The sequence below is a fragment of the Gadus morhua genome, chromosome 11 (genome assembly GCF_902167405.1).
Source record: "Gadus morhua chromosome 11, gadMor3.0, whole genome shotgun sequence".
Lineage (NCBI taxonomy): Eukaryota > Metazoa > Chordata > Actinopteri > Gadiformes > Gadidae > Gadus > Gadus morhua.
Window position 1 is genome coordinate 6,958,506 of NC_044058.1, and position 14,812 is coordinate 6,973,317.

At 44.6% G+C, this 14,812-nt stretch overlaps 2 protein-coding genes across 6 annotated transcripts; one reads left to right on the forward strand and one right to left on the reverse strand.

The window, feature by feature from the left end:
- The first annotated feature begins 3,345 nt into the window (after positions 1-3,345).
- On the forward strand, positions 3,346-10,335 carry khdc4 (KH domain containing 4, pre-mRNA splicing factor). 4 transcript variants are annotated; one of them, XR_003978532.1, is made up of 14 exons: positions 3,346-3,502; positions 3,977-4,172; positions 5,015-5,143; positions 5,242-5,321; positions 5,465-5,517; positions 5,611-5,795; positions 6,065-6,276; positions 6,378-6,438; positions 6,660-6,717; positions 6,858-7,084; positions 7,807-7,956; positions 8,315-8,396; positions 8,519-8,607; positions 9,570-10,335. XR_003978532.1 is itself a non-coding variant. In XM_030370500.1 (14 exons), the coding sequence occupies exons 1-14, from the start codon at positions 3,474-3,476 to the stop codon at positions 9,806-9,808; spliced, it is 1,818 nt and encodes a 605-aa protein (XP_030226360.1). In that variant the 5' UTR covers positions 3,346-3,473; the 3' UTR covers positions 9,809-10,335. The 4 variants fall into 4 exon arrangements, 3 of the variants coding, with proteins under 3 accessions (XP_030226360.1, XP_030226361.1, XP_030226362.1); XM_030370500.1 differs by having other exon boundaries at positions 8,287-8,396; XM_030370501.1 differs by having other exon boundaries at positions 7,813-7,956; positions 8,287-8,396; positions 9,570-9,953.
- On the reverse strand, positions 9,970-14,725 carry LOC115553957 (NADH dehydrogenase [ubiquinone] flavoprotein 1, mitochondrial). Of its 2 annotated transcripts, none has more exons than XM_030370529.1 (11): positions 14,526-14,725; positions 14,247-14,362; positions 13,999-14,081; positions 13,512-13,682; positions 13,231-13,414; positions 12,630-12,819; positions 12,155-12,367; positions 11,834-12,000; positions 11,646-11,727; positions 11,125-11,270; positions 9,970-10,714 (listed from the first exon to the last, which is right to left on the reverse strand). In XM_030370529.1, exons 2-11 carry the CDS (start codon positions 14,340-14,342, stop codon positions 10,619-10,621), a joined length of 1,428 nt encoding a protein of 475 aa, XP_030226389.1. In that variant the 5' UTR covers positions 14,343-14,362; positions 14,526-14,725; the 3' UTR covers positions 9,970-10,618. The 2 variants fall into 2 exon arrangements, with proteins under 2 accessions (XP_030226389.1, XP_030226390.1); XM_030370530.1 differs by having other exon boundaries at positions 14,449-14,725.
- Positions 14,726-14,812: the final 87 nt, after the last annotated feature.

Consider the following 14,812-nt stretch of genomic DNA (forward strand, 5'->3'; position numbering starts at 1 on the left):
AGGCTTCCACAGACTGGAAGGCCGGGAGGTTACATAAACCAACATACGTACTGCAGTTCGCACATGGTCTCTTACAAGGGAAGACAGTAAATATGACATGTCTGCCCCTCTCCCTCCCCCTTCCCCGCCATGCTTCACTCTGATGCCGTGACTCACGCCGTCACTGCTCTCAGTGCGGCGCCCTGTAAACAACCAAATCCCGTCGACTCAGGCGTCAGAGCTGCCTCGACACCTCTAACCTTTGACACCTCACTCATCTGAACCCCATGGTTAAGCATGCAGACGGAGCGCCATCCACATGCTAAGGCATTTTGCGTTCACCTCCTGCACACGCAGGCGCCATTGGTAGCAATTAGTATCTAGGAGGTTGAATATCATAAATTAATAAATACATGTGTGAGGGAAAAACTAATATTTTTTGGGGTATTACGGAGTGTTTTCTAAGATTCTGTTATGGACATCTACTTCTTAATCCACTTCATGGTATTTCACCATTCGGATACTCTAATAGTGTCAAAAACAACATTGAAGAAAATGTGGAAGCATGTTTAGGATATTAACAAGATTTCTTCAAAGGTCATTGCAAATAGTTCTATAAGTAGACATACTATATTTTGTGTGAAAGCAGGTCAAAGGAATAAGAGCACCATCTGCTGGCGAATATAATACAAAATTAACTTGCAAGAAAATACAAAACACTACATTTATTCAGCTACAATACTCATATATAAGTGCATTATGCTATATAGACATCCAGCCAGTGCACTGCCAGAATGCATTTAGAAACCTGTTATAGGTTATTTCAGGAAGCTTGGGTTCAAAACAAAAACCATGCAAGCAAAATTGCCAAAACATTCATTGTAGGTATGGGTTCATTGTAACTACAAAGACATGCCAACGCTAGGGTGGCTTGATGCCATCCTCCATGCCAGGCTGTAGTCCAGTGCTTATGTGTCGTACACTGATCATGTTTTGCGCCTCGCCATTTTCAAATAGTTTACTATGTGTTTTATTATAAATAGAAATATTAACCTTGATTTTCTGTGCCTGGTGCTCCTGGCCCTGGTAGAGGATCACAGGACCACCACAGACTCATCCTCATGAAGCCTGCTCAGTGTCATGGATGAGAGGGACCACTGGCACTCCATAAGGTGTCAACTTAATTCAAAGTTTCTTATAAGTCAGACCTTACAACAAACAGTGGCAATTGAAAACCAACACCATTGGTAAATGATAACTAGACCATTATTTAACTAACTGTTAATTAATGTAACCATATTGTGAAGTGTTACCAACACAGGTCTCAGTTCAGCATTGAATTAGGGCCTATTCCCTCAACCTGATATATAATAGAGAGAGCAATGGGGGCTGCATACTCTAATTTAATAATTTTGAATTTTTGTTGTTCTATATTTTTTTGTTCAATAATACTACCGTAATAAAAGGAGAAGTTTATGAATACCACCTTAATAGACGAGGAAATAAAAATATGTATGCTGAAAGATGGGTAAATGTTTTTAGATCTTGCCCCCGCATTTACGTCATGTCATATGCACATAGATAAGATATACTAGTTGTCATTGTTTTCCCTTTATTTTGTGATAATGGTAATTGGTAAAATAAATATCATAGTAAAAAAATCTTAAGAACCACCTAACCCATCAAAAGAAGCAAGATAGTTAAAGCGATCCGACTGAAGAAAAGCAGAGTTTTCCATTCTGTTGTCATGGGAGGGTGGATGTCAAATCTGTTGGTCCACGTGGCCCCCCACGCGGTAATCTCGTGTTCCGCAGTAACCTGCACCTCTGTGTCCCTGCCCCTGTGTGGTCGGTAACTGAACACCTGCCATGATGGCTCTCAGTAACCCTGCCTATCTGAAGGAACCACCATGTAGACATGATGCTGGTGTCTCTTCTTATGTCGTAACAAAGAACCGCACACACTAATACTGCGGTAGTGGGATAATGCAAGAAAAAATTTGCACGCTTTTCAACAACCTAGGTTGGCCAGTAACAGGGCTAGAGAGGAGCACAGTGTTGTGTCATGACAAATATCCTCATTACATACAACTACGTCAAGAAATTGGTCTGATACAGTTAAGATAAAGATTACAAAATATGTTTTTTTTCTCATAGTCTAAACTATAATATGAAATGACATATGACATATAACTTTAATAGCTTAAATTAAAGTTATATGTCATATGTCATTTCATAAAGTTATTATTGTGTTTAGCTGCTATCAGCTATCAAAGATAAAATCTATGTAAAAAATCTTGCATTATAGAGGACCACCATTGTTCATTTAAATTATTACAAGATCACATCGAAACATTCCAAATTTACCATCATTAACAGTTACAAAGGTGTATGCTGATTGATAGAGAAAAGTTGAAAGGAAACGATGGCCTTACCAATCAATGAAGTCTTCATCGTCTTCCATGCGTTTTGACAGATGCCTCTGCCAAGGAATGTACTTCGGTGGCACCATCATGGTAAAGATGCAATGGGTGAGGGCGGAGCGGGCAAGGTGCCTGATTCAACCAGCTGCGTCTTCATCTCTACACTGTCAGCTGTGGCCGGCCGTAAACTCACCGTACACAGGTACCTGGCGCCCCCTCGTGGCCGAAACCTGCCGAAGAAAAATATATTCAAGGCCACTTTATGCATGTATCACTTTTCATACACGAGGCAGACTGGTGTATGCAAATAAAATAATAAAATAAAATAAAGGCAAATTTAAAAAAAAGGATCGTTAAAAGTTAAAAGTGCAATGTATTTAAGATTTAGCAGAAAGCTAAAGTAAACCTAAAAGTCTTCAGTCTTATTTCGAAAGTTGTCAGAGTTGGGGGTAAATTTTACATCCTCCAGAGAGTTTATTCCAGCTATTTGTTGAATAGTAACTTAATCCTGCTTTCCCATGTTTCGTGTTTACTCTGGGGATAATTAACAGATTGGTCTCAGAAGATCTTAGTGGTCTAGAAGGCTTCTGTAGTGGAAGCAGTATACTTTGTCCATAAACCACGTAGTGATTACTTATAACCACTGTTTTAGTTTCTCTTATTATTACTTACTTTATTTCATTTTATTATTATCATTTATTATTGTGATCTATGCTGCTAGGCCTACTTATTTTTTATTAATAATAATACATTTTTACTTTACCTTTATTTACTTTTTCTTGTATTGTTGATTGCTGTTAAGGCACCAAGCCTAAGAATTGTTATCTTGTGTATTTGTACAATAAGGTTTAATAAAAGTTATTAGGTGAGTAGCATGTTTTAAAATAAATTCTCTGACATACAGTGAGGCAATGTAACGATTTAATAACACACCGGAAGCGGAAACAGCTGCTCTGCTTCCGGCTTGCTCCTCGACAACAGAACAATCTGGTGGCGCAGTGGAACCAAGTACATTTTGTTGTTAAAATATTCTTAATTGCATTGATAGGTCCCTCTGTAATAAAGGACATTGATGTCATTTGGTGGAACTCAAAACGGCGGGTGAGTGCCACGCAGCATGGCCCCTGCTGCTGGGTGTAGCTTTAGCTTTAGCTTTAGCTGTGTTTACCCAGTCTGGTCAGCCATCTAACCTCAGCGTTAGCCGTCTACTTCATGTCTACTTCATGTCTAATTCACATTTGATATAAGGTGCAGCCTGCATCGATCGTGTTGATGCAATCACTTTATATAAACATGTTCTGCTCTATCGCTACGACTTTCGTTGTTCTAGCTAATCTGCTTGTATGTGATTCAGACTAATTTTGTCACTTACGAATTCATTTGGAGTCATGTCAGGCATGGTAATAACATTCCAAGACCAGGTTGCCATTAGCATGGGTTTTTATTTGTTTTGTTTTGAAGGCCAATCTAACTCGGAGTAGGAAACTTTATTAACCTAATCTTGTATAATTATTTCTTTATTATACCAATACATAAATCATTTATTCATACCATGTTATTTTCTTAATTTTTAAGCCGCCGCAGCAAATGGGACCAGCCGGGGCCCGGGTCCGGGTCCGGGTCCGGTTCTGGGGGGATGGGTGAGGTGGAGACTGCACCCACTGGGGCTCTGGATGCAGCAGCAGCCGTGGCTGCTAAGATCAATGCCATGTTGGTGGCCAAAGGAAAACTGAGACCGTCACAAATAGGAGTCCCTGGACCCCTCGACAAGGCAATGCTCTATTCTCATTACATCTATCTCATACTCGCTCTGATCATCTTTAGAGCCACTAATGTAGTGCTGGTTCAAAAGGTGCCTATTCAGGACGGGGTGATTGCTGTGCCTCCCGTGTGGCTGCATTCAGTTTTCTTGAGAGCTGCTCATTCAAATAACTTCACACTCCACAGTGCACTTCCTTCTGTCCTAAGTAACCCATCCTCCAAAACACGCAGATTTTTGCAGCTTTCTCAAGAACTGCACTTCCTTGGGTTCCAAGCAGTACACCCGCTTAGTCTGAAGTTAGATCAAATTAATGGTTGTCGAGAAAACTGAAAGACATAACGAGACTCCTCTGACATAGTTTGATTCATCTAACGTTAGTAAGCTTAGTGGCCAATTGAATTGCAGACATTGAACCGTGGCTTGTGTTGGCCCGTTGCCAATGCAGTTGAAGACCTGCTGGAGTGTCGATAGAGCCCTGAAGCAACGCCCCCATTTGTGCACAAAGCGCTGTTGTTTGTTTTGTTTGATTAATGTTGAACGTTTCGTGTTTTCAAATAAGTTGACACTGCACTTCCTTGGGTCAACAGCAATACACGCCAAGTGGGAAGTAGATCAGCTGAACGGTTCTAGAGAAGCACACAAACACACACGCACAGATTCCACAAATTATAGCTAGATGATAGAACAGACCGGTAGAGATACAATCAGACCGGTAGAGATACAATCATCATCTTAGGTCAGGCACTAAGTTAAAGGTATATTTGACTGCCTTACCAATTAACTATACACACCATTCACCATTAACTATCCACAGGAAAAAAAAAAAACATCTGTTCATTCAACTTTTCCAGGTCGTGGGTGTTTGCAAACCTGCGATGCAGACTAAAGCTAAGGACGATCTGGTGGTGGCCGAGGTGGAGATTAACGACGTGCCCCTCACCTGCCGTAACCTACTGACCCGGGGGCAAACCCAAGATGAGGTCAGAGCCCAGAAGACACTGGTTTGGTTTAAATGTTGTTTAATTTTGAATGGCTCTGGAGTCGATCTGACATTGATCTCCCTCGGTCTGCCTTGCAGATCAGTAAAATAAGTGGCGCTGCGGTGTCCACTAGAGGGCGCTACATGGCCGCAGACGAGAAGGGCAAAGCACTGTCGGGGTCAGTCCTGTTTCCAAAACACAGTCTACTAAAGGCTCTCTCCAGAGTCTCTTTTCACAACTCTCATGAGTCTATCTTCACAACTAATGGTGCTCTTAAGGTAAGACACTGCAACCGTAACATTGGTCTTTTCCTCTGCACAGGGAGCGTCCTCTTTACCTGCATGTCCAAGGCCAGACCAGGGAGCTGGTGGACAGTGAGTACTTCTCCCGGAAAGGTATCTTTAGTAACCGTGACAGTAGCGACGACGGGCCACAAGTTGACCCGGATTGTGTTGCGTTCTCCCCAGGGGCCGTCAACAGAATCAAGGAGATCATCACCAACGGATTGGTGAAGGCTGTGGCTGCAACAACAGCCTCTTCGTCCTACAGTCACAGTCCTGCAGCCCCAGCACCAGTTTACCAACCGCATAAACCACCTCCAGTCTCGATGGCACCCATGAGCCATGGCCACAAACCACACTATCAGTCGGGGGTATGGAATGCCATTTCCCCCCTCCTTATTCTACAGTTGGCTTCTGTGATGATGCCTCTCATTTATGTTTCGCCTACATATATTGGATTGTCTCGCCCAATTGAAATCAGCACCAGATGATTGTTGGGATCAGTCTCGATTTTCAGAACATCCCATCCAAATGGGTGTTTAGTAGTTGAATACAACATGTCTCATTGTGCAGAATGTACTGGGCTTTTCCTAGCAGCCTCTGCCCGTGTTATATGTTCATCACTGGTGTTCCCTCTCAGATGCACTATGTGCAGGACAAACTCTTCGTGGGTCTGGAGCACGCCATCCAGGGCTTCCCCGTGAAGGAGAAGGTGGAGGGACCCGGCTGCTCCTACCTGCAGCACATCCAGGCCGAGACGGGGGCCAAAGTCTTCCTCCGGGGGAAGGGCTCGGGCTGCCTGGAGCCCACCTCTGGACGCGAGGCCTTCGAGCCCATGTACATCTACATCAGGTGAGGCCTGAGAGGACATTCATTCACAGAAATAAGAGGCTCTGAGTGTGAAGGTTTTGCCTTACGAGAGGATTGAACCAATGTGACATGCTCTTCTCCAGCCATCCTAAACCTGAGGGGCTGGCAGCCGCCAAAACCCTCTGTCAAAACCTGCTCCAAACCGTGAGTTACCAATTTGATTGAAGTTGGTCATAGTTGGTGTATACAGTTATTCAGTTAAACATAATGTATATAAAATTTACTAGTAAATGTTATTGCACTTGTATTCAATAATGCCATCAGGTTAAAGGCCATAACAATATATGCTGGGTTTAGCGGTGTGAGTATCTTAATGCACTAAACTAGATTTAACTAAGTATGTTAAAACATGTATCTCTCTCCAGGTACATGCTGAATATTCCAACTTCCTGAACCAAATGAGTTCAATGATGCCCCCGCAAGGTAAAGGGCTCCGGTGCCTTCCTCTCCGGCTCTTTGTACCTGACGGGAACATGAGTCCATTAAGACTCCACACCTACTTGTACATGTGCTCTAAGTGCCCACCGGGGCTTCCTGACACCACCTCTCTCTTCCTCCTCCAGGCTACATGCCGCCAATAGCAGTCAACGGATTGCCCCCCCAGCCTGCCTACTACCCCCCTGCAGGCTACCAGCCGAGCTACCCCATGCCCGTCCCCCCACCCCGGCCGGTTCCCCCTCCGTACGCTGTCCCCCCGCCCATCCCCCTAGCAGCCCCCTCGGTGGTGCCCCCCCCGTACAGCCTCCCCCCTGCCCGTCTACCCGCCCCTGTTCCCGCCGTGATGCCACCGGTAAGACGGTTCGTGGGTATCTATGAATGAATGAATGAATTAATTAATTAATTAATTAAAAACATTAGCATAAATGAATACCATTCAACTAGGCAATGGGTTCATGATTTACCATTGCATACCAGTGAACCAAAACAATGATTGCTGAAAAGTGAAGGTAATGGTCTTCATAATTTATTAATTTGACCCGTGTATACAGCTTCTAAATGACTTGGGTTCTTGAAACCTTGTTAATATTCTCAAAGCTCCAGGTGCATTTGTCCAAATGATATGGGACAGCACAACACAATAGCTCACCTGCGAAAGATCAAATCAAATTCACATTTAACTCATGTTTATTGTCTCATAGAAGTCAATGCCCTCAAAAGTCTCTTTGACATTGTGCAAACCTGGTAATCAGTCTCGGGTTTTTTTTTTTTATTGACACTGAATGGTAACTGCTCTAGATTTAACCGAATTCTACACTATTGTTTATCGAACTAAATACTTTTCAAGTGTCAAGGTTTAACATTACACATTGAACTCGCATTTAGATGGAAATTCTTAGTGTATTTTCTTTACGTAAAGTAGCTTTCACCAAAAATATAATGCATAGAAATAAATGTGTGCCAAAGCCATTGAGAAAAACGGTAAACATTGAGTTTGGCCAAGATGCATTGATACATGAGAGGGATTTATCCCACGGTGAATGGTGCTGACGTCTGTCTCCCGCTCCTCCTCAGCTGCAGGTCACTCCCGTTCCCTCCTTCTCTCCCGCTGTGCCCGCTCTCCCCAAGGCCCCGCCCCCGGTGCAGGCAACCAATCCCCCGCAGAAAAGGCGCTTCACGGAAGAGGTGCCGGACGAGAGGGACAGCGGGCTCCTGGGTTACCAGGTGATCCCAATCTCCCCCTCCTTCGCTCCTGTCTTTATTCTGCTTTTCTTTTCTGCTCTGCTAAGCATCACTGCTTTCCTCCACAGCTGAACCGCTCCACTTTGACTTCTGTTAGATTCGCCCCACCCTTTTTCTAGTAGCATCATCATATATATGTATATGTATGTATATATGTATATATATGTATGTTTTTGTGTGTATGTTCATTGTTGTCATAGTACACAAGTAATAAAATAATAAATATTGGGACAGGGAGCAGATGATTATTATTATTATAGGGGCTGGTAGAGGATACCTGCTAATCGTGCCTGTGTGTCTTTCTGCTCATAGCATGGACCCATTCATATGACTAATTTAGGTGCAGGCTTCCCAGTGGGCAGCCCGGAGACCTCAGGACCCCTGTCACAGAGTTCCTCCAGTGCACCAAATGAGAGGGACAGGTATTGGTGACCTTCTTCCAGACTTCAAAGCAACTAGCAGTGACTCCAGAGGCCTTTGGGACCAAAATGGACTAATAAATTTGCCGCTGCTGACCCTTCTCTCCCTCTCCATCTTTCTCCAGTCGACAGCTAATGACCCCACTGCCCATGTCTTTGAACGGAGGTATGAGACCCAAGATGGAGGAGATGAGGGCACTGCAAGGCCCTCTGGGTAAGGGCATTACCCTCCATGGACAGACAAATCCCTGTCACAAATCCATAGCTTATACTTTTGGCTTATTCAAATACCCCATCTTAACCCCTCAGCATGTATGTTCCTGAATGAAAAGGCTAAAAACTACCCTGTCCTGAGGTGGACATAGTTCTAGTGTTAGCTTATTAAAGGCTTTGGGAAATGTATGGCTCTTCATGCTACCCAGTTAGCTTCACAAAATACTAAACCACAAGATACAGAAAACACCAAAGATACACCTTTCAAAGGTGACTTGATTGTTCTGAACTTTTTATTAGCTGCGTAGCAAATAGGAAAAAGCTGGAGTCAGCATTTAATGATTGGTTGTTTATTCAGATGTATGAGAAGGACGATGAGTGCATCTTTAAGGTGGCACCACTTTGCCCTGAATGGCGGTGGGAGTGTGAACACGGCCATTGGAAATGGTATTAAATAAGTTGACCCCTTTTAGGCTCAGGAATGAAGGCATTGGAGGGACATCCCCCCCTACTATCACCAAGCTATTCCATCCACCTCAGTCCCTTTCTGATGACATCATCAGTCGGGAGTTTCGTCTTGAGTCCGGTCCCTGTGGTCTCATCACTAACGAGAATGTCTCTTTGTTTTTGTGTTTTCTCTTTTCCTCTGTGTTTTTCTTCTCTTTCATGTACCGCTGGGGGTGGGGCATGACTTCTGCTGTGACGCTGTCCGACCATTTGATTGGCTGTCGCTCCCCACCAACCAATGGCTGCTTTCGACCAATGCCCCGCCTCTGCCGACTTAAACAATGAATCCACTCTAATGACCATTTTACTTCCCCCAAACTGATACTACATTAACGTTGCACCTGTCTTCTATGTCACAAATGTTATTATCCATGGCTGTTTTTTTCTCCCCATGTCCTTCTCTTTGTCTCCCAACGTGTTGTTTCTCCATGCACCACCAAACCTCTCCTATTTCAGAGCCTTCCGTGAAGCGAGTGAAGACGGGCCTGGTGGCGTACACGGGGGACTCCTCGGACGAAGAGGAGGAGCACCGCTCTGCCCCACGGGCTCTGGGGACAGGTAACCCCGGGTTGGCTCCCCCTCCGTCCCCCAGCTGGACGCAGGGGTACCGCGGCCTCACGCCTGCAGCGCCCCGTGACAAAGCTCAGACACACCATCAGCAGCAGCCGCCCATGCCCTTCTGGATGGCCCCTTGAGGCAGAGCCAGGCCCAGCACAAACCCCTGAAATGAATTTGAATGGCCCTGTCCTTCCAGGGCGACCCAACACCTTGTGGTTGGCTTTTGACACGTGTTCACGACCACATTGAAAACGGGTTCTGCACTTTGGTCGGCAAAAAGACTTGCTGATGTTTTTTGTTTTTTTGAAGTAGCTCTCAACTATAGGTTGGAAATGCAATGTGTAAAAGACATTTGAAATCTTTAAATACATTTTTGTTAAACTACTGTGCTGGCTCCTCCATGGATAGATCAGCAAAACTAAACCTTCACTTTTGGATTAATCCCCCGTGCGGAAGTAAAAAAGTCTTTTTAACAGGTAATGATGTCTCAAATTGCGTCTTTCTATTCGCCTCTTTCTACTTTCCCTTGTTAAAAGTTTCCAGGGTCAAAAGTTCCGTTTGCCATTCCTTTATGCTTTTTTGTACAAACTAAACTTAACCTCATGTCATAGACCAATTAACTTTATTTCATGATTTTGTGAAATAAATGTTATTTATTGCAGTGTATCTTTTGTCGTGTATCCCTGCCTTGCTACAAAACGCAAACAGTATACTTTATAATGCAGTACTATACTTATCAACAGTCTATATTATTATATAGATTCACTTACTGCCAATATGACAAAGAAGGTGCCATTGTAGTTAAACAGCTTTCAGATACATGTACGTTCAACAGGGCACACTAAGAATCACATCAGTACTTAAAATGGATCAAAATAATTCTACTATTCCCCGTCGTATAGCTGAGGGCCGTTAACAGCCTTAAGGTATAGTGATGTACTGGAGATTCAGACCATCTCGATCGATGGCTCTCGAGGAGTGTTTGTCGAGTTGTATTCTGCAATGCGGCTCTCCATCACTGGGCGGAAATGGCGGATCAGCCCCTGTGGAAGAAACAAGTTCACCATTAAATATAATTGTGGCTTCTATGTTTGATTCCTACCATGACATTCACTTTGTAGGTGAGGAGTCCATTGCAGCAGCAGTTTAGGGCAGTGATTAGCGTAGTAAGACTGCTGACATGACATTGAAAATGTTTTTCTTACCTTCTATCTAATCAATGAAGCAATAATGGCAGGGGCTGCCCACATGAGGAGCAATGGGGTGGTAAACCCTACCCCTACTAAAGATGGCATGACTCAGTCCTGTGAGCTAAACCAAAGTGAGGCGATCCACTGCTGGAGTCCATGAGAGTGACAGGAAGTAGATTAACCATAAAGAACATTCCATATTGTATTGGGTTATACCAAGTAAGACCTGTCCATGGGTTGTTGTGGTTTCAGGAAGGACTCACCTGTACGGGCCAGGCAGCCCCATCCCCCAGGGCGCAGATGGTATGTCCCTCTATCTGCTTGCTCAGCTCCCAGATCATATCTATTTCTGACACAGCCGCCTCACCGCGCACAAACCTCCACATCATCCCGTCCATCCAGTCCACTCCTTCAGGGCAGGCACAAGGGAGGCAAAGAGAGAACCATTTGGTTTGTTGGGTCAATGCTTCTCTGGCAAAGCATTGTGAACAGCATAGGCTTACTTGTTTAGTAGTAGTTATAGTTTAATTATGAATGAGTAACCAACGTTTAAAAATAAACTGAATTATGGCCAAGTGCAACAATTATGTTGTCGTTTATGATTGGTGGTATTATATATAATTGGTGCAAGATGAAGTATTGTCTTTCTGATTGACAACATATTGGTTGGCACTAATCTGAACCACATTTTAACGTGAATTGCGTAACCTGTGTGTGAAGTTCTTCCAAAGGTCTGATTTAGTGTTAAGTAAAAAAAATTACATTATGAATGGCAATTCCTTACCCTCCCTACAGGGGGTGCACTGGCCACAGCTTTCATGCTTATAGAACTCCACCAAACGAGCAATGGCCCTGATCACATCAGTCTGATGGGGCGGAAAACACATTTTATGTTGTTGGACAGTTGGATATAATCAATAATATTGCAATAATTTGATATAAATGAGAAGAAGCGTTGGATTTAGTTTGTACAGATTTATCCATGACGATGATGGCGGCTGTGCCCAGGGCAGTTTCTGCACGAACAAGGTCATCAAAATCCATCAGCACATCGTCACACACATGGCGAGGGATAATGGGAGTGGAGGAGCCCCCCGGAATGACACCCAGCAGGTTGTCCCAGCCGCCCCTCACTCCGCCTGCCCAATCACAGGGAAGGAGGAGGGTTAGAGCACACACACACACACACACACACACACACACACACATACACGCGCGCACACACACACACGCACACACACACACACACATACACGCGCGCACACACACACACGCACACACACACTCACACACCTGCGTGTCGGTCTATGAGCTCCCTCAGAGGAATAGACATTTCCTCCTCCACTGTGCACGGAGTGTTCACGTGACCGGAGATGTTGAATAGCTTTGTTCCCGAGTTCCTCTCTCTCCCAAAAGTGGCAAACCAAGCGCCACCTCGACGACAGATAGTCGGCGCCACGGCAACCGTCTCCACATTGGCAACCGTAGTTGGGCACCCAAACACCCCTAAAAGTAGCAGCAATGTTGTGGTTGATTAACACATTAATTAACCACGTAGATAACCCTAACCCTAATAACCACAATTAAAATGATTGTAACGCAAAATATTTATAATGTACGATATATAATAAATATCGATGTGTTGTTTTCAATTATAAAAAAATCGAATAACTCCTGCAAGACACTGGCTGCATCTGCAGGATGAAGAGATAACAACCAAACCAATTACTGAGGTGTTATCCAACGCCAGGGTTGACCTGGAGCTCACCTATGTCCGCAGGGAACGGAGGTTTGAGGCGGGGTTTCCCCTGCTTCCCTTCCAGGGACTCTATCAGGGCGGTCTCCTCCCCGCAGATGTAGGCGCCTGCTCCCCGCATCACAAACACATCAAAGTCGTACCCAGAGGCGCACGCGTTCTTCCCTAAGAGGCCCGCCTGGTAGGCCTCACTGATGGCAACCTGGAGAGAGCGATATCGGCAATGAGACATACGCAATGACTCAATCTTCAGACTTATCAATGATGTATGTGATATAATACTACTACATATTCCACTATGACTACTACTACTACTACTACTACTACTACTACCACATTTCAACAAGTTGGCTCCTGAAGGCCTCTATTTGACGGAATGAACAATCTGCTAAGGAATATTCACCATGGAGGCACAATATCCAGTGAAATTAGGGTTGCTTTTGAGGCAAGAATCAGGGTCCCCATATGCACACATAGACTTCCAATAAAAAACGTTAAAGGCTGTTTTATTTTACCAATGATACTCCAATAGTAGGCCTACATATTGAATGCCCACAATAAATCAAGTGGATAATCTTTTGCTTGGGTTTATAAACACATGTTGGCCTCCTACCTGTAGATTGGAGGCCTCATTGTAAAACTCTCCTCTGATGTAGATGTACGCGGCCCGGGCCTCCATGGCCCTGCCTGCGACCAGGCAGCCCTCGATCAGCTTGTGGGGGTCGTGACGCAGGATCTCCCGGTCCTTACAGGTCCCCGGCTCGCCCTCGTCGGCGTTCACCACTAGGTACTTGGGCCTGGGAGTGAAGACAGAACACGTGGCCTGTCATTCACCACACTGCACACACCACCAATGTCCCTGCCCAGAGGTTCTGCGTGGTGTGTTCTCCGTACCGGCCGTCGCTGGGCTTATTCATGAAGCTCCACTTCATCCCAGTGGGGAAGCCGGCGCCCCCACGCCCCCTCAGCCCAGAGACCTTCACCTCCTTCAGGATCCAGTCCGAACCCTTCAGCAGGATCTCCTTGGTTTTGTACCAGTCACCTCGCTGGAGCGCTCCCTTCAGCCTGGCAAGAGGAGAGAGAGTGATCCACTACTAATGATGCCAACATGTGAGGATGGAAGAAATGCTAGCTTTACATTGCCACTGTTTATCTGTGCTTATGTATGTGTTTTTTCAAGGGAGGTTATTTAATTTGACCCCTCTGGGACCGATAGGGAAATGGAGAAAGAGAAGGGTAAGGAAGAGATGGAGAGAGAGAGAGAGATTGTTCATTTATTAACCTTATTTGGTTGACATGTATGCTGATTTATGTGATGAATTGTGTTTTTAATTTAGTATCGATGTTAAGTGCTCTACCCATCAGTAATGTTGTTTCTCACCTCCAGTCATGACGACCAAATAAATTGGTGAAAATCCTATCTTGATCACTCAAAGGACCAAATGTGGTCTTTTGTGGCTTTACCTGGTTAAAAAGTACAAAAACAAAGTACCAAAGAGAAGACATTTAAACTAGGCCTATCAGAATATATATATTTTAATGTTAATGTAACGGCATTTAAACACGACTTTATAAACAGGCTAACAGAGAGTCTATAACACCACTATGCAGCAGGCAGAAGCCACCAACCTGTGTCTGCGACGCGGTGCTGTAGCCTTGCAACAGACGCGGCACGGCCACCACTGACCGCGAGCATGCCCTCACGAGCAGCCGGCGGAGCAGCATTCTCAGAGGTCACTGTGGTCCTGTCAATTGTACAAATGATACAAACTAACTGTTCAAATACTAACAACTAGAGCATTCCCTCTTAACACAACACATGCATGCCTACCGTTAAAGCGCCTGCGCAACAGAAGCCGCTCCGACGGAGCAGATTGACCACTAGGTCAACTCGACAGCATAGCCTACCTTGCTAGAGATGTTTCCAAGGTAACCAAAACAGTGTTCTCCAAAAAATACTTCCTAGAAGCATATATAAATGATACGCTATTACTAAAACGATCAAGGTTCATAGGAGTTGAAGCTTAGTTGGGTTTATAGGATTAGGCTAACTATGTGCGTAATGTCCTGCACGCTGAGCGTGCTTCTGGTGAAGTCTCGCGGACAGCTTCAGGTGAAATACAGCACGAGAGCCGTGTGGAGCAGGGTGTTAAATGACCCTCTAATTGGTTTCAAACCTAAATTAACTCTGAGGG

What these genes read in the sequence shown, in the direction of transcription:
- LOC115553957 (XM_030370529.1), bottom strand. Translation starts at nt 14,342, where the DNA reads ATGCTGCTCCGCCGGCTGCTCGTGAGGGCATGCTCGCGGTCAGTGGTG. An exon ending in GCTCATAGACCGACACGCAG is followed by an intron (nt 12,001 to 12,154) that starts GTGTGTGAGTGT and finishes GTGATTGGGCAG; the next exon opens with GCGGAGTGAGGGGCGGCTGG. An exon ending in GGGCTGCCTGGCCCGTACAG is followed by an intron (nt 10,715 to 11,124) that starts GTGAGTCCTTCC and finishes TTTCTTCCACAG; the next exon opens with GGGCTGATCCGCCATTTCCG.
- khdc4 (XM_030370500.1), top strand. Translation starts at nt 3,474, where the DNA reads ATGTCATTTGGTGGAACTCAAAACGGCGG. An exon ending in CCCATGTACATCTACATCAG is followed by an intron (nt 6,277 to 6,377) that starts GTGAGGCCTGAG and finishes GCTCTTCTCCAG; the next exon opens with CCATCCTAAACCTGAGGGGC. An exon ending in GTCAAAACCTGCTCCAAACC is followed by an intron (nt 6,439 to 6,659) that starts GTGAGTTACCAA and finishes ATCTCTCTCCAG; the next exon opens with GTACATGCTGAATATTCCAA.